Genomic DNA, 18,065 nt, shown 5'->3' with positions numbered 1-18,065 from the left:
TATACACCAACTCAAAGTATAGGTTTCTCCTGCTGTGTGCCCATGCAGCCATATGGAAGGAAAAAGGAATGTTAACAGTTAAAAATTCCCCAGGCAAACCTAAGGATCCAATCCAACTTCTCCTGGAAGCGGCACAACTTCCCTGCCAGGTGGCAGTCATTCACTGCAAAGGCCACCGAGAGACTGGTCCCTCATCAGCCAAGGAAATAGGGCCACAAAACAGGCAGCCTGGTTATAGGAACCCAGCAATGTGTTGGCCTTAATGACAGACCCTACCAACCTTCCTAATCACCTACAATACTCACAAGAGCAAGAGGAAGCTAAGGGGCAGGGGTACCAGGAAAACAGTGTTGGATGGTTCACAGATGGTGACAAGTTTTATTCCAGGAACTGACCAGTGGAAACTTTACTAAGCATCTCCATGATGTCACTCATTAATGGAGAGATGTTTTATGGAATTCTGTCCATAAAATATTCACCAGAAAGAAACTGAGAAAAACTGTCAAACAAGTAACCTTTGCCAGAGAATTGCGTGCCCGGAATAATCCCCACATCCATCCAATTCCCCCTTCTTGACTTAAACTGGTTCAACACAGGGGAACTTATCTGGGAGAAGACTGGCAGGTAGTTTTAACCCAAATGCCTCCAAATCCAGGGTACAAATGTCTCCTGGTGTTTGTGGATACTTTTACTGGATGGGTCAAGGGTTTCCCTACCTATACAGAAAAAGCAGTAGAAGTCTAAATCTTCACTAAAGGAAGTAATTTCTCAATTTGGACTCCCCAAGTCCCCTCAGAGTGGTAACAGGCTCTCCTTCGTGGCTAAGATTACTCAGAGCCTCTCCACAACTCTAGGAATAGATTATGAACTGGCACCCCAATCATCAGGGAAAGTTAAGATGAACCATACACTTGAGATGACTCTAGCCAAACTCTTTCAGGAGACGCACGAGTCCTGGATTAAGATGCTCCCAGTCTTCTTAGGGTCTGCAGGGCCCCTTCATGCAGCCTAAGACTTAGTTCTTCTGAGATGATCTACCAGAGGCCTTTCCTCACCACTGACCTCCTGTTAGGTGAAGAATTACATAAAAAATTACAGTATCAATTTAGGACAGATTCAAAAGGCGACTTCAGAGTATGGAAATAAAATCCTGCCAGTCCCCACTAAGGATGGGAAAACCCCTTTACAAGTTAATCCAGGGGACCAAGTCCTCCTAAAGACTCGAAGGGCAGGCTCCCCGGAGGACCACCCCTTGCTTAAATGGGAGAGCCCTTACTGGGTGGTCCTGACCACTCCAACTGCAGCCAACTCACAAGGAATCACTAGCTGGGTACACCTCTCCCGATCAGAAATGCTTTCTCCTAAATGTTTCCAGACTCGCCCAGAAGGCCCATTTTACTCCTGAAAACCTGTGGAAGACCTCAAATTCAGGAGAGCCAATTCATCATCGGAGAAGTAATGTGGTTAGAGATCTTGAGTCCAATACTTTTCCTTGTATTACTAACTGGTTTACTATTATTCTGTCGCTTTGCTCAGCCTCCTCCCTCAGGTAAAGACTTCATTTGTCCCTGCTGGGTATAAAGATGCTACTCTTTGTTCCCACTCCTCCCCATCGGGGCACAGGGTAGGCTGGACCTACTAAGATGAGAAATAAACTCTCTTGACAACCTTTCCAGCATTATAGCTTCAGGTAATAATTTGTCCAACTGCTGGGTATTCTACCATCATCCCAGGCTCAGAGGGGCTGCCTCTTGCACTCCCTAAAAGCTCAACTACCAACTTCACAAAGGAGGTATGGAAACCTAAAATAACCTCTGCACCTCTTATGGTGGACCTAAGTGTCTCCCTTTCCTTTGAATGTATAAACCTCATTGGGCTGCTAAATGCTTTGGTCACCAAAAAGGGTGGAAAAAAGAGAAGTTGGACTGCCTACTTTGAAATCCCACCGGGTTTTCTCTTAGCAGTAAAGAAAAACCCTAATCAAACTTGGGCTCAGGAAGGCTATCTTTTCCCCCATGCCAAAACAGTCATACCTCTCTCCAAAGCTTAGCTGCTCACCTGAACTTCTCTCGCCTTGTGTAAGTCTGTGCACCCATGGGGCATTCTGTTCCTTTGTGGACACCCAGACTGCCATCTGATCAACAGCTACCCCTCAGCCAATTTCACCTCTCCGTTACTTGCACTAGCGTGCCCTTGTGTGGACAATGTACAACAAATGAAGAATGCATGTTAGGTACTTTAAGTCCCAGAGGAATAACAGTTCATAATATCACACATGTGGTGAAATCTAAAAAGGCAATAGGGCTAATTTTGGCAGGAATTGGAATAGCCCCTTGGGATGGCTTTGCATACTGTGAGGCAGCTTTGAGAAACTTTCAAACCTTTTAAACACTGGCATAAAAGGACATCAAGCCTCCCTGCACTCCCTAGCCAATGCTGTCTTAGACAACAGATTTGCCCTGGACTATCTTCTGGCTGAACAAGGGCGGGTATGCACAGTAATAAACCACATCTGTTGTTCTTACATTAACAGTTCAGGATTGGCTAAACTGCAAGTTCAAAAGATTAACAAGACCAGGCACAATGGCTCACGCCTATAATCCCAGCACTTTGGGAGGTCAAGGTGGGTGGATCGTTTGAGCCTAAGAGTTCGAGACCAGCCTGGGCAACATGGCTAAACCCCATCTCTACAAAATTACAAAAAAGGAAAAAAAAATTTGGTGGTCTTGGTGGCATGTGCCTTTATTCCCAGCTACTCAGGAGGATGAGGTGGGAGGACTGCCTGAGCCCAGAAGGTTGAGCATGCAGTAAGCCATGATGGCACCACTACACTCCTACCTGGATGACAGAGTGAGACCCTGTCTCCAAAAGAAAATAAAAGTAAAGATTCACCAAGAGGCTACCTGGCTATATAATCTTAATAACTCTACTGCTCAAACCATGTGGGGCTCCATCAGTGGATACCTACAAAGTATGACATGATTTTTACCTTTCTTTGGACCCTAAGTGGTCATTTAATTGCTATTACTTTTGGGGTATTGTGTTTTTAACCTTTTGGTAAAGTTTGTGTCTTTCAGGTTTCAATAGCTCCAAGTCAAGCTGATGATGGCCCAAGGATTCCAACCCATAACATCCCAGGAGCACCCCAGTCCCTACAGGTCTTTAGGACAGCCAGTGAGAGATTTCCCCACCCCCCTAAAGTTAGGCAGGGACGACATCCCTGTTCAGCAGGAAGTAGCTTCAGAAGATGAGATCTTCAGCCCTTTCTCCTTAAGAACAGAGGGTGAAATCTCTCAGGGGGAAATAGAGATAGAACAGAAATGGAACGGGGTTGCTTCTTCATAATACTTAACATGCTTTCTACTTAAAGTTCCAGGAACTGGCCTTAGGAAATCTAAATATGAAACCAAGGTTATGGAGTATCCCACCTCAGGAAGGAACACTGAACAACTGACTGACAGTCTTCTTGCCGCCAGCCAGACCACCAAGTGGCCCATTAACCAAGAGAACCAGCGCAACCAGATACGCTGACCCACATCTCCTACCTCTCACGTGCTTTGCCCAGCCCAGCCTGCATGCTTTACTCATGATGTCAATTCCCACACTTCACTAATAAAAACATCCCTGCAAGCCTCTTCAGGGAGCCAACAAGACAGTCCTTGCACCTCTGCTGTCTGCCTAGTTGCTTGAGTACAAGCCCCAAAAACAAAAACCTTGTCTGGGAGATTTGGTTGGCCTCGTGTTAATTTTAATTACATGGGGAGCCACAGAGCCTGTGATCTGTAATAAGGAAATGTATATTGCATTTTGCAGACTGTACAACATGCTGGAATGAGTGCCAGGGCAAAAAAAAAAAGTTAGTGGGGGGGGGGGGGCAGTGAACGGAAGGCAACACCCTAAAGTGAAGTCTCTGGCATTCAGATCTGCCATCTCTTGAGAGCTGGATCTGAATTCTAGCTGGCGTTTGTTCTTCTGGCCACGCCACACTTACTTGATACTGTGCAGCTTTCTCGTGACGATCATTGGAAAGTCAACCTCAAAATATTTACTTGGGAGAAGATCTTCATCCTGGAGAAAAACACACAATACTTTTTATTTCTTTACTCTTACATGTGCTGATCATCTTCCACATATCAAGCACTAGGCACCTAAGAGCAATAGAGTGTTTAAGGATTTTTAAATCAGGGGACTGATATGGGCAGACGTGTTTTTCAAATTACTCATGAATAGATTTGAGGGAAGCAAGCACAGATGAAGGTAAAAAGTCAAGAAGCCAGAGGAGTCAGCCAGGTAAGAAGGTAAGGTCCAGGAAGGAGCCTGAGCTAGGAGGTGGCAGCTGGGATGGTGAGGAGGAGCTGAGAGGCGCTTTGGAAGTAGAATATACTCTGTATTTTCAAAAGGCAGCTTGAGGCCAGGTGCAGTGGCTCGCAACTGTAATCTCAACACTTTAGAAGGCTGAGGCGGGAGGATCGTTTGAGGCCAGGAGTTTGAGGCCAGGAGTTCGAGGCCATCCTGGGCAACACAGCAAGACCCTGTCCATACGAAAAAATTAAAAAGTTTAAACGATTTAACAACAACAAAAAAGGGAGCTTGAGCTCTATTAGGAGGGTCAGGAAATCAATGTAGTAGGTTTTGACAAGCATTATTTTTTGGGTGAAATAGGTTAAAACAGCTAGTATCAAAAGCATCACATATATTAAGGGTATTCTTTTCTGATATATTTTTCTTTTTTTCTTTTTTTGAGATGGAGTCTCACTCTGTCACCCAGGCTGGAGTGCAATGACATGATCTCAGCTCACTGCAACCTCCGCCTCCCAGGTTCAAGCGATTCTCCTGCCTCAGCCTCCAGAGTAGCTGGGATTACAGGTGCTCAGCCTCTGATACATTTTTCTCTGTGATAGTGAAGTATGGTAGATTAGAGAACAGTCACTGTTGGAGCTGGAGGGGTTCAAACCCCAGCTCCACCACTTATATGCTGTAAGGTCTTGGGAAAGTCAGTAAACTCACTGGGCCAGGATTTACTTGTTTGAAAAGTGAAGAAGCCGGGCACCATGGCTCACGCCTGTAATCCCAGCACTTTGGGAGGCTGAGGCAGGCGGATCACAAGGTCAAGAGACCAAGACCATCCTGGCCAACATGGTGAAACCTCATCTCTACTAAAAATACAAAAAGTAGCTACTCGGGAGGCTGAGGCAGGAGAATCACTTGAACCCGGGAAGCGGAGGTTGCAGTGAGCTGAGATTGCGCTGCTGCACTCCAGCCTGGTGACAGAGCGAGACTCCATCTCAAAGATAAAAAAAAAAAAAAGAACAGAAAAGAGAAAAGTGAAGAAAATACTAACACTTTATGCAGTAGTGAAGAAAATGCTAACACTTTATGCGGTTGTGAAGATTAATGAGGCAATACACGTGGGGCTCACAGGAAAGGGCCTGACCTTAGTAAAATTATCATACGGGGATCCAAACAGCCTGTGAGCTATAACAATAAGGGAAGGTATATTGCGTTTTGAATACTGCACAACGTGCTGGAAAGAAGGTCCCAGGGCAAGAAGGAAAGTAGGGCAGGGATCAAAGGAAAGCAGCACCCTAAAATGAGGTCTCTAGCATTCTAATCAACACGTGTGCCTTTATTGTTACAGACACAGGTATAGCGATGGGGGCCCTAGCTTGGGATGTAACATTTATTTCTTCTTGTGGCCTGCAGTCAAACAAATATGAAAGACACACATACACACACACACACAACCACACACACACACACACACACATGTGCACACACAGCCCTGGGTCACCTAGTTTGCTTGGTAGCTACACCCTCCCTACCCAGTCATGCACACATCATCCTATCATCCTAGTGTTCTCTCCATGCCCTCCTCGCCATCCAGCCACCCAGTACCTCAGCCCTGCTGATGCCTCTGGAATCCCTCCACTCCTCCTGAGCTCTATCACCTCCAGCCCAGACTGTCCCAGCACCCCCTCTGGTGTCTCAAAGCTGCATGCTGCTGTGTACTGCACTATCCACTGCAGGTGGCCTTCTGCAGCTCTGCACACTGCTAAAACTCAGCAAGAAACAAGGCACTCTATAGCCTGGCCCACCTGCCCAGCCCCTCCCCCTCTCCACTTATCCCAGAAATACAGAACTATTTTTTTAAAACAAAGAAGACTGCTGACATCCAGAACCTGGTGATGGCTTCGCTGGTACAGGACGGGATGGAGGAAAAGGAAAGGTAGGATGACACCTTGTTTCTGACTGGAGCAACTGGGCAGGTAAGAGAACCATTCATGGAGACAGTAACAGGAGATGGAGCACAGGTATGGAGGGACAGATGAATCCCAGGGGGGTGAGTGGGGCATAGCAGACCTCCTGTGGACAGCACGATGGGGGCAGAAATGACCAGCAACCATATCCTAGTAGGTGAGTGACTCTTAAGAGCAAATATCAGGGCTGAAAGATACAGCACCTTCCCACATAAAGACCAGGCCTCTGCTGGAATCCCAAGGGACCCAGCCTGGGCTTTATCTTTTTAAAACAAAAAAGGAGGGCCAAGTACAGTGGCTCACATCTGTAATCCCAGCACTTTGGGAGGCCAAGGCAGGAGGATTGCGTGAGCCCAGGAGTTCGAGACCAGCCTGGGCAACATAGCAAGACCCTATCTCTACCAAAAATACAAATTAGCCAGGCATGGTGGCTCGCACCTGTAGTCCCCACCTACTTGGAAGGCTGAGTTAGGAAGATGGCTTGAGCCTGGGAGGAGGAGGCTGCAGTGAGCTGAGATTGTATCACTGCACTCCAGCCTGGGAGACAGAGCCAGATCCTGTCACAAAAGGAAAAAAAAAAAAAAACAGCCATCCAAGGAGACCTGGGCTCATGAATCTGAGCTGATCACACTTAGAGGTACAGCCCATGCCTGCTGGGTAGGGTTATACAGAAGCTATTTCAAGATACTTGAGGGAGGCCAGGTGCAGTGGCTCACAACTGTAATCCCAGCATTTTGGGAGCCCGAGGCGAGTGGATTGCCTGAGGTCAGGAGTTCGAGACCAGCCTGGCCAACATAGTGAAACCCCGTCTCTACTAAAAATACAAACTATAAGCTGGGCATGGTGGTGGGTGGCTGTAATCCCAGCTACTCGGGAGGCTGAGGCAGGAGAATTGATATGGGTAGAGGGGATATGGAAATAACTTTCACTAGGAATTTCAATTTCTACAACACCTTTTAAGAACTTTTACTCACAGCGTATGGGAAGTTAAGGATCAACTAAAATTCCAGAAGACAATGAGAACAATTAAAAGTATATGAATGAAAGACAGCATAGTGCCCTGCAGCTCTTATGGGACTTCTTCCTTTTTAAAGAGCTTTCCCATGCATTAGAACCTTGTAAAACTTCTGAATAAGAGGTCAGAGCAGAGAAATCTTACAAAAGGCACACCCGGAGCTCTTAAGAAAGACATCCTGTGGGGCGCAGTGGCTCACATCTGTAATCCCAGCACTTTAGGAGGCTGAGGGTGGTGGATCACTTGAGGCCAGGAGTTCAAGACCAGCCTGGCCAACATGGTAAAACCCCGTCTCCACAAAATAGCCAAGCACAGTGGTGCGCATCTGTAATCCCAGTTACTCGGGAGGCTGAGGCAGGAGAATCGCTTGAACCTTGGAGGCAGAGGTTACAGTGAGCTGAGATCACACCACTGCACTCCAGCCTGGGCAACAGAGTGAGACTCCGATGGGTTGATGGGTGCAGTAAACCACCATGGCACGCGTGTTACCTATGTAACAAATCTGCACATTCTGCACATGTACCCCAGAACTTAAATTAAAAAAAAAAAAGATATCCTGTTTCTTGAGAAAGGGACAAAATGGCTGTGACAAGTGATGCTTCAACTTCTTCTTCTGTGATTCTTGATGGCCCTTTTGACACTTCACTCCAAATAGCCTGCATGCAACTGACTGGTATGGAAGACACCGAGACTGGGAACAGCTGCCACAGGGCAGGAGGAATGGGGCACCCAAAGGGGACTCAACATGGCTGACCACCTCACAGACTGCCAAAATTGACCCTGTTTCCCTCCACAGGGAGATGGAGAAAAGTAGGTTGTATGGATCCATTGGTTCTATGGAAACAGAATTCTGCAGACACCAAGAAATGGAGGCCCCTTAAAGGGTTTCACTCACCCATTATTCCTTTTTTTTTTTTTGAGACAGGGTCTCGCTTGGACACCCAGGGGCTGGAGTGCAATGGCACGATCTTGGCTCACTGCAGTCTCAACCTCCGGGGCTCAGGTGATCCTCCCACCTCTGCCTCCCAAGTAGCTGGGACCACAGGTGTGCACCACCATGCCTGGCTAATTTTTTTATTTTTTGTAGAGATGGGGTTTTGTCATGATGCCCAGGCTGGTCTCAAACTCCTGAGCTCAAGCAATTCAACCACCTCAGCATCCCAAAGTGCTGGGATTACAGGTGTGACCAACTGCACCTGGCCCCTTTATTCCTTTTTTGTGACAAGACTAACTCTTCTTTGTCCTGTTCCTGCTCACTGCCAGCAGATGGGAGTCTTTAACTGTACAGTCTTGGGCTCCTGAGATTTTATGGAAGAAGCTCACACCCATGACTCACAGCTAAACCTCTGCTGGTGCAACCTAGGAACCATTCCGGCTGGAAGGTGCATGAGACACTAAGACCCACAGACAATGTTTTCGCTACACTTTTAGAGACACGCACATACCTCTAAAACAGAGATTGGCAAACTGCTTCTGTAAAGAGCCAGAAAGCAAATATTTTAGCCTTTGCAGGCCAGATGGTCTCTGTTGTAACTACTCAACTCTGCTGTTATAATTGTCATATGGCTGCTGAAGCACAACATGCAAACAAATGGGAGTGGCTGCCTTCCAATAAAACTTTATTCACAAAAACAGGCTGTAGGCCAGATTTGGTCCTGGGCTACAGTTTGTAACACCTGCTCTAAAAAAGCAAACAAATGTTATATATATATATATATATATTTTTTTTTTTTTAAAGAAACTTCAGACTAAAAAAAAGGCCTTCAGCCCAATATAATTACCAATCAAAACCAAAACATTTCCACAAAGAACTTTCAGACACTATATAGTCTTCCTTCCTCACTACTGACTGACTGCCTTTTTCTTAGGAGGGGTACACTCAGGTTACTTTGCTCATAAATAAGAGGCTCAGATTTATTAATTATTAATCCACCTACAAGACAGGAGAAAAAAAAACAAATTGGGTGACAAGTCAAAGGGGTCTCAGGTCCAATGGCAGGATCTCTCCAGCGGCCTGTTAACACTGACATAGCACATTCTCTCACACTGTACAGTGCTCTGGTTCCTCACATCATACCATGGGACAACTCACTACAAAAACACAACAGGTCAGCAGGCGTAGTGGCTCATACCTATAATCTCAGCACTTTGGGAGGCTAAGGCAGGTGGACCACTTGAGGCCAGGAGTTCGAGACCAGCCTGGCCAACACAGTGAAATGCTAGCTGTACTAAAAATACAAAAATTAGCCATGCGTGGTGGTGAATGCCTGTAATCCCAACTACTGGGGAGGCTGAGACGGGAGAATCACTTCAATCTGGGAGGTGAAGGTTGCTGCAAGCCAAGATCACACCACAGCATTCCAGCCTAGGCGAGAGAGTGAGTAAGACTCTGTCTCAAAAACAACAATAACAGAAAAACAAAGACACAGCAGATCTACAGAAAAGGGAAGGTCACCCTCCTGAAAAACCACAGAGGCCGTGTGCAGGGAAAAGAGGAAGAAATCTGGAGTTTAATGGGCAGATAACAATGCTTGATCCCTGCCCCAGAGCCTCTGGCTGCAGGATCCTAGAAGACAATCTTGCAGTCCCATTTCCCTCATCTGTGTAAAACACTCTTACAGAGTTCTCATGTTAATTCATGAGGTCACATATGTAAAAACGCTTCATAATGTTAGTGATTACATCTTGAGAAGAGAATGCAGAGGCAAACAAATACCCACACTCTGTTGAGGTCACTGATTTCTCACTTTAGTAAGAGAAGGTGAACTGATTAAGGACAAAAACAGATAAGTAGGTCTTGGTCAACATCCGCAAAAAATCTGGAGAAATGCACGTACCCATTACTGTCACATGACGGACCTGACAGAATAACCAAGCAAAATCTGTACAAACCTACAAAAAAAAAAAAAAATTCAATTAGTGAGGACTTTTTATTTATTTATTTTTTTTAGAGACGAAGTCTCACTCTGTCGCCCAGGCTGGAATGCAGTGGCATAATCTCGACTCACTGCAACCACCATCTCCTGGGTTCAAGCAATTCTCCTGCCTCAGCCTCCCGAGTAGCTGGGATTACAGGTGCCCACCACCACACCCAGCTAATTTCTGTATTTTTAATAGAGACAGGGTTTCACTATGTTGGCCAGGCTGGTCTTGAACTCCTGATCTCAAGTGATCTGCCCACCTCAGCCTCCCAAAGTGCTGGGATTACAGGCGTGAGCCACCATGCCCAGCCAATTGTGAGGACTTTGTAGGGAAACGGTTTGGCTATTAAAATCTAAGCCCAGGAGGCCAGGTGCGGTGGCTCACGCCTGTAATCCCAGTACTTTGGGAGGCCGAGGTGGGCAGATCACAAGGTCAGGAGTTTGTGACCAGCCTGTCCAACATGGTGAAACCCCATCTCTACTAAAAATACAAAAATTAGCCAGGCGTGGTGGTATGCACCTGTAGTCCAAGCTATTCAGGAGGCTAAGGTAGGAGAATCGCTTGAACCCGGGAGGTGGAGGCTGCAGTGAGCCAAGATCACGCCATTGTACTCCAGCCTGGACAACAGAGTAAGACTGTCTCAAAAAAAAAAAAAAAAAACCTAAGCCCAGAAGTCAAAGACCACACTCTGGTTTTCTTTCCCTGTGAGAATGTAATTAGACCTGCATTCATACTCTAACAGAGCAGTTAAGAGACCAAATCAGAAAAAGACTACAAAATGGCTTTGCAACATATCATCACCCAGCCATACAAATCTCCAAATTTTACCCAAGATGCCATTATCCTGACTAAATCTTAGTTACTGTCAAAATTACAAATGTAGGCTGGGCGTAGTGGCTAATGCCTGTAATCCCAGCACTTTGAGAGGCTGAGGCAGGAGGATCACTTGAGGCCAGGAGTTCAGGACCAGCCTGGGCAACACAGTGAGACCACCGTCTCTATACCAAAACTTAAAAATCAGCCAGATGTGGTGGCGCATGCCTGTGGTCCCAGCTACTTGGGAGGCTGACGCAGGAGGATTGCTTAAGCCCAGGAGTTCGAGGCTGCAATGAGCCATGATTGTGCCATTGCATTCCAGCCTGGGTGACAGGGCAAGACTCTGGCTCAAAAAAGAAAAAAAAAGTTACAAATGCATGCATGGGCTCTCCATTCCAACAATTCTACTGGTGGAATTTCTCCTCCTGACATATTTCTACTCATACTGAGGGAAATATAATGATTTTTATTATAGCTCCATTTGTAACAACAATTAGAGACAACCTAAAATATCTGTCATTAGGGCCCTGGTGAAATAAAACAGGACTGAGAGTTGTAGGGGCATCTAGGCAGATGGGACAGGGGTGGGAGACAGGCTTTCGCTGCATAACTTTAAATGTATGTTTAAATTTTGAATTAGGTGAAAATCTTCCAAAAATTAAATCTAAACACTTGGGGAGGGAGGAGGGGAATTTGAACATACCTTTAATCTCCAGAAGGTGGTATCCATGCCTGCCCCAAGGTTGATAATTTGACAATGACATTCTGTCTTCCGTAGAAACTCCTTTATAAGCTGACTGACACCATGGACTCGAGCAAAATATCCTGGGCGGGGGGGGGTGGGTGGGCACAGAAACAAGCTATCACCCAGTGATGACAGAAATTATCCCTGTGAAGCCCACCCTAGGAGAAGAGCAAAACAGAAAGCATGCGCCCTTCTGTAGTGTCAGAGGTTAATCTGCAGACTCTATGGGAGAAATTGCAACTTTCAAATTCTTTTTTTTTTTTTTGTTAAAGGCATCTGAACCAAGGTAAGTACAATCTATTTCATGAAGCAATTAACTACCTTTGAAAAAATGAGCTATAGTTTTATGTATGAAAAATAAGTGTTTGACATTGAAACATCTGAAGTCCATCTTGGAAACGTACCTTTCATGGCTATAGTGAAAGCTACTCTGGACTCGGGTAACCCTGAAAATTGTGAGATTGTATGAAAAATAATATTATGGGTCAGGAAACTGAGCAGATGAATGTTAACACAAAGAAAGCTGTATTTGTTAACCTGTTCCCTTCACCTCCACCCTGAATGGGTTAGTCTCTATGTAAAATGGGGGTCACACAGAAGACCAGCAAATTGCTGCCTAATAAAATGGCTTGCTACTAAAAACACAAAAATTAGCCAGGCATGGTGGTGCACAACTGTAATCCCAGCTTCTTGGGAGGATGGACCACAAGAATTGCTTGAACCCAGGAGGCAGAGGTTGCAGTGGCCCAAGATTGCGCCACTGTTAAGTTTTCGGGTGGAGTGTTGGGGAAAAGGAGATGGGAAATAAAGAAGAAAAGACCACAAGGTCTGTCTGTGCTCTAAAACGATGCTGCTCAAAGTATGTGCATGGCTGTTAACAGGATGTGACTATTTTAAGAAAAAAATCTGATAGCATTTAGAAACTTTATTACAATTTGACAGAGGAATTTCAAGTCTGTTCAATCTACTAATAAATGATTTGAAATTGTACATTGTATGTCATTTTCATTTTATTTTTCTAGATCATTTCTATTGTATTTTACAGAGATACCATCCGCGATGGATTGGACATTGGGGGAAAAATGTCCTCACCATACACCATTTGGGAGGCACTCTCCAATTTGGCTGCATTCTAAAGGTTCAAATCCAGGGTGGAAGAGAGGGGTGCTGCCAGGGTGTGGGGTGGGGGTCTTTGCCTGTGCAGCATTTGTTAGGAAATCTGCCTCAAGAGCAGGGGAGGGAATGCAAAATAAAATTTCATGTCTTTGTTTTCAGAAACCACCACTTTAATATTTCTTGGCATTACTTATAGAACCCACCTACAGGATCCAACTTGAGGGCCAAGATTCCCTGCACACACAAGAATTATGGTCATTCGGTCAATTTCTCAATCTGGCTGAGAATAAGGCAGGCTCCTGTCTCAAAGCCTTTGACTTCCTTGATAGAAATTATCTGCAGAGCCTAATAGTGTCATTAACACTAAAATAAGGCAACAAAAAGTACTTCTCCATCTCTTCCCTCTCAGGCTTTACACTGCTAAGCCAGACTGGAGCTGAATGACTACCTTTCCTGCATACTCTGCTGTCTGGGAAAGAGGAACTGGGGACTTAACACATTCAGGCTGCTGCCAATCAAATGTTGCACATGGCACATGCACATCCAGATAGAGACTTCTCTTTACGCTCTGGAGTTTCTAAGGGGCAGGCATCTGAAACCATATTCTAGCTATGTTCTGGAACAAGTTGCCTGTTGGTGCGAGCTTCAAAATAAATAAATACTTAAATGGCCAACCCTATTCATACTGTGAGCCGGGGAGGAAAATAAATCTACTGAAGACTTTTTTTTGAGACAGGGTCTCACTCTGTCACCCAAGATGGAATGCAGTGGTACAATCTTGGCTCACTGCAGCTTCGATTGCCTGAGCTCTAGTGATCTTCCCACCTCAGCCTCCCAAGTAGCTGGGACTACAGAAACATGCCACCACACCTGGCTAATTTTTTATTTTTTGTAGAGACAAGGTTTCACCATGTTGCCCAGGCTGGTCTTGAACTCCTGAGGTCAAGTGATCTACCTGCCTCGGCCTCCCAAAGTGTTAGGATTACAGATGTGAGCCACCACACCCAACCCTGTTGAAGAATCTTTTTTTTTTTTTTTTTTTTGAGACGGAGTCTGGCTCTGTCACCCAGGCTGGAGTGCAGTGGCGCGATCTCAGCTCACTGCAAGCTCTGACTCCCGGGTTCACGCCATTCTCCTGCCTCAGCCTCCCGAGTAGCTGAGACTACAGGCGCCCGCCACCATGCCTGGCTAATTTTTTGTATTTTTAGTAGAGATAGGGTTTCACCGTGTTAGCCAGATGGTCTCGATCTCCTGACCTGCCCACCTCGGCCTCCCAAAGTGTTCGGATTACAGGCGCGAGCCACCGCACCCAGCCCTGTTGAAGAATCTTAAGGGCCAAATCTCCTAGGCCTAGGCCTACTGCTGTCAGCACCTCTGAGCCCTCCCTCATCTGAGAATTACCAGGTCTCACAACACTTTCCCTCCCGCCCACAGTGAGGAATGTCAACAAAGCTATAAAAGACTCACGTCCTCTAGACTTAAAACCCTCAAGCTGTGCAACTGGGCAGAAATCCTCAATTTCTATCCTTAGGGAAGATTCATATACACAGACAAGAGGCGTGAAAACTAAGATATGCTCAGCCTGAAATATACAAAAGCCTTTGGAATGTCTCCTTATAGAAGAACCCAATTAAATCCACATAATTAGTCCACACACCTAGATGAGCCATAGGCAACCAACCAACCAGAGGAAAAGTCTGATGTAAACTCTGAGACTCTCCTCCTCATACCTGTACTATAAAGCAGTTTCTCCGTATTTATCCAACTAGTGTAGGAATACAAATGTGAAAAATAAAGCTTTACGTATTTTTTTCACTGGGAAAAAAAGTGATTCCTGATAGGGACAGTTTATAGTGAAAGATATTTAAATGGGCTTCAAACATATGAAAATGAGCCTCAACGTCACGTATAAATAGGAGAAATATTTTTAAAATTGCAATAAGATGCCATTTTTCACAAGACAGATTAACAAAGATTAAAACTTTTTCCAATTCATTAAATGTAATAAAATTTCAAAAACTATTGTGATTTTAATGTGGGAGTAGATATTGTGTTCTTTTTTTTTCTTTTTTAATTTAAGTTCCAGGATACACATGCAGAATGTGCAGGTTTGTTACATAGGTATACATATGCCATGGTGGTTTGTGCACTCATCAACCCGTCATCTAGATTTTAAGCCCCGCATGCACCAGGTATTTATCCTAATGCTCTCCCTCCCCTTGCCCCCCACCCCTGACAGGCCCCAGTGTGTGATGTTCCCCTCTCTGTGTCCATGTGTTCTCACTGCTCAACTCCCATTTATGAGTGAGAACATGCGGTGTTTGGTTTTCTGTTCCTCTGTTAGTTTGCTAAGAATGGCTTCCAGCTTCATCCATGTCCCTGCAAAGGACATGATCTCATTCCTTTTTATGGCTGCAAACAAGTTTTATAACACACCGTGTTGGTGAGGATCTGGGGAAATAAGCACTTTTGTGCATAGCTGGAAAGGGAACACACCACGACTTCCTTCAAGAATGAACCCCTAAAACCTCAGGCAGCTGATGAGGTACTGTTGGGGAGGGAGACGGTCACTTGCCTCTGTTGATTTCAGGGGCTTTCCTCTCTTTAGACAGTCTCACAAAGTGCTGGATGTAAGGGTCATGCCAGTAGCCAATGCTTACTGCAAACCTGGAAGGGAGAAAAAAGGAGAAAGGTGAGTAGAGATTGAGTAGGTTCAGACCAAGGTCCACTGCCATGCTCCCAGGAACCAGGTCAAGGAACTCGACGAAAACCAACCATCACCTCAAAAGGCCAAGTGCACATTTAGTGCCCCATTACACATGCGAAGACACAGCCATCCATTCATCTTTATGTTCACATTACACCACCCATCACATTTTCCACAGTGGGCCTTCTCACTCCCTTTCCTCATATTGCTAATTCACTTCCCAGGATCCTACATAGCAAATAGCCTCACTTCATGCTGCATACAGAAGATGTGCAGCCATTTATTCACTCTGCAAACTCAAGGCCAGAGCTAGTCAGTTAATTCCACTAAATGAAAAAGCCTGTGCCCAGAGGAAGGGAGACTCAGAAACACTTGACAAACAACATGAATTAACCCAAGTGTTTCTCCTGACTCTGTATTAGGTGCCAATCATTTCACTCTTCTTAGGGATGTCATAGTGGGGAAGCTAGGAAGAAATGAACAAAGCAAGCACGAACAAAACAATGCGGAAAATGCCACAGTAGCCTTAATTCTCTCTAGCCAGTCTATACTACAAGGAGTTAAGGCTTTGTTTAGCGCAGGAAGCCTTCTTGCAACTATGAGTAGAACCAGCTTTAGGACGACTGAGGAGTCATGAAAAGAACCTGGATCCCGAAGGCCATGCTCAGCTGCTCTGGGCCTGCAGACTGCTCTACCTCTGCACATCGATTTTGTGAGATAATAAGTGCCTTCACCCTTTTAGCCAATTTGAGTCAGGCTTCTGTTACTTGCAGCCCAAGGCATCCTAATGATACCCTGAGTAATGCCCCCATTTCTTGTTGCCTGCTAAGCAAGGTGAAATTAAGGGTATGGGTGTGTCATGTCTCTCAGCTTCTAGAAGCAGATAATATAGCTTTAAATCTGCTACTAAGGCTTACCTCTGGCCTGACTACAATAAGTGTTGAATTCTGCACAATCTCCCAACCTCTTTCATCCATAGACACCCAAAAGGAAGCACATGTTCAGCTGCTCCATGCAGCAACTCACCACGGAAACATGGAAAATACTCACTAATGGACACGATCTGTTATACAAGCCCAGACTGTCCAAGGAAAACAGCATACCACACAGTTTTATAACAGTATACTTAAAAAAATGGTTTTCAGTTAGTCATGACCCATTAATACAATAAAATCAATTCGTTTGCAAACCTGCATTACTTTTTTAAATGTTGAACAAAGTAAAATAAAAAATAGGATGCATTACATATAGTAAGGATTAAGATATTCATGACGCTTACTCCCGGCTTCAAGTGATTCTCCAACCTCCGCCTCCCAAGGTGCTGAGATTACAGGCGTGAGTAACCATGCCCAGCCTATTTTTGTTTCAAGTGTGTGCTGAGTGTGTAAGTGCAATGAAAAATGTATTTTCTCTATGTGGTTGGCAGTTTGGGAAACACTGATTTCAAAGAAATCATATAGCGTCATCTAGTGGTAAAAGCCACATTTGCAGTTGAAACAAGAATGGTAGCCCAGTAACCCACAGATGAGAATACTCATCCCACAGTTTTAAGGATCGGAAGGGACCTTAGAAATGATCTCGTCAACCCTAACATCCAGTGCAAGAACCAATGCAGCAACATCAAGTCACTGCTTGACTACTACTTCCCCAAGGAAGGCACTCGCCCCACTGCTAAGCAGCTCTGTTGAAAACCTGATCAATTTGCCTCCCTCTCGAAGCCAAAACTTGTTGGACTCTTGGATAATAAAGAACAGGTTCTATCCTCTCACCTCTGGATTCTTTACGCTATTTAATAAGACTAGTGTAGTCAAGGAACATGTGCATGTCTGCCAAGTGCTAGGCACTGGGGGTACAGTGGTAAACAAGGACAGAAAGGAGAGGCAGATAATTACAAGATGATGAGGAATGAAGACAGTGACTCACAGAAAGGATGAAGGTGACAGGGGGAGGCCTCTCTCAGAAGGGGATGGCCATGGTGAGCCCTGGAGAATGGGAGAGTCAGGTGTCCAAAAGGCATTCCAGACAGGAGGAAGGGCAGGCAGAAAGGCTTGGGGAACACATCTGAGCCTCCAGTACAGAGAGGAGGCAGGGAGGCCAGAGGACAGTAAGAAACTGGAGAGGAGGCCAGAGGGAGAAGCAGGCTCAGGACGCAGGGCCTGGCAGGCATCTGGAACTGACCTCAGGAGCACCCTGTCCGTGGTCACAGTGGTGCGCAGTGGTAGAGAGTGGTGAGATGCACGGGTCCATAATGCAAACACACCCAGCCAGCAACTCCCACCAGATCCCACCTCCCAGTGCCCCTAACACTTTCCTCCTCCAACTCCACAAGCCCAGGTGACTACAACAGGTTTCCATGCGCTCTAGGAAGGATCTCACTGTCCAGCCTATCAGAGTGGCCAAGATGAAAGATTTGCCACCCAGTGTTGGGCAGTGAGGAGGAGAGTGCTGTCGGGTGCTGCTGATGGGAGTTCTGAAGGGAGACAAGCA

General features: G+C 45.5%; 1 protein-coding gene across 1 annotated transcript in view; it reads right to left on the bottom strand.

Annotated features, from left to right (window-relative positions):
• Positions 1 to 18,065, bottom strand: part of LCMT1 (leucine carboxyl methyltransferase 1) — a 70,422-nt gene that overhangs the window by 34,257 nt on the left and 18,100 nt on the right. The window contains exons 2-4 of the mRNA XM_032157163.2: positions 15,447 to 15,538; positions 11,714 to 11,835; positions 3,992 to 4,068 (exon numbers count right to left, since the gene is read on the bottom strand). Coding sequence (XP_032013054.1) covers positions 3,992 to 4,068; positions 11,714 to 11,835; positions 15,447 to 15,538 — 291 coding nt within the window. The remainder of the gene's footprint in view (positions 1 to 3,991; positions 4,069 to 11,713; positions 11,836 to 15,446; positions 15,539 to 18,065) is intronic.

Source organism: Hylobates moloch, unplaced genomic scaffold, assembly GCF_009828535.3.
Source record: "Hylobates moloch isolate HMO894 unplaced genomic scaffold, HMol_V3 SCAFFOLD_6, whole genome shotgun sequence".
NCBI lineage: Eukaryota > Metazoa > Chordata > Mammalia > Primates > Hylobatidae > Hylobates > Hylobates moloch.
Note: the sequence above shows the minus strand (reverse complement) of the source record. Positions and strands in the feature narration are given on the sequence as shown.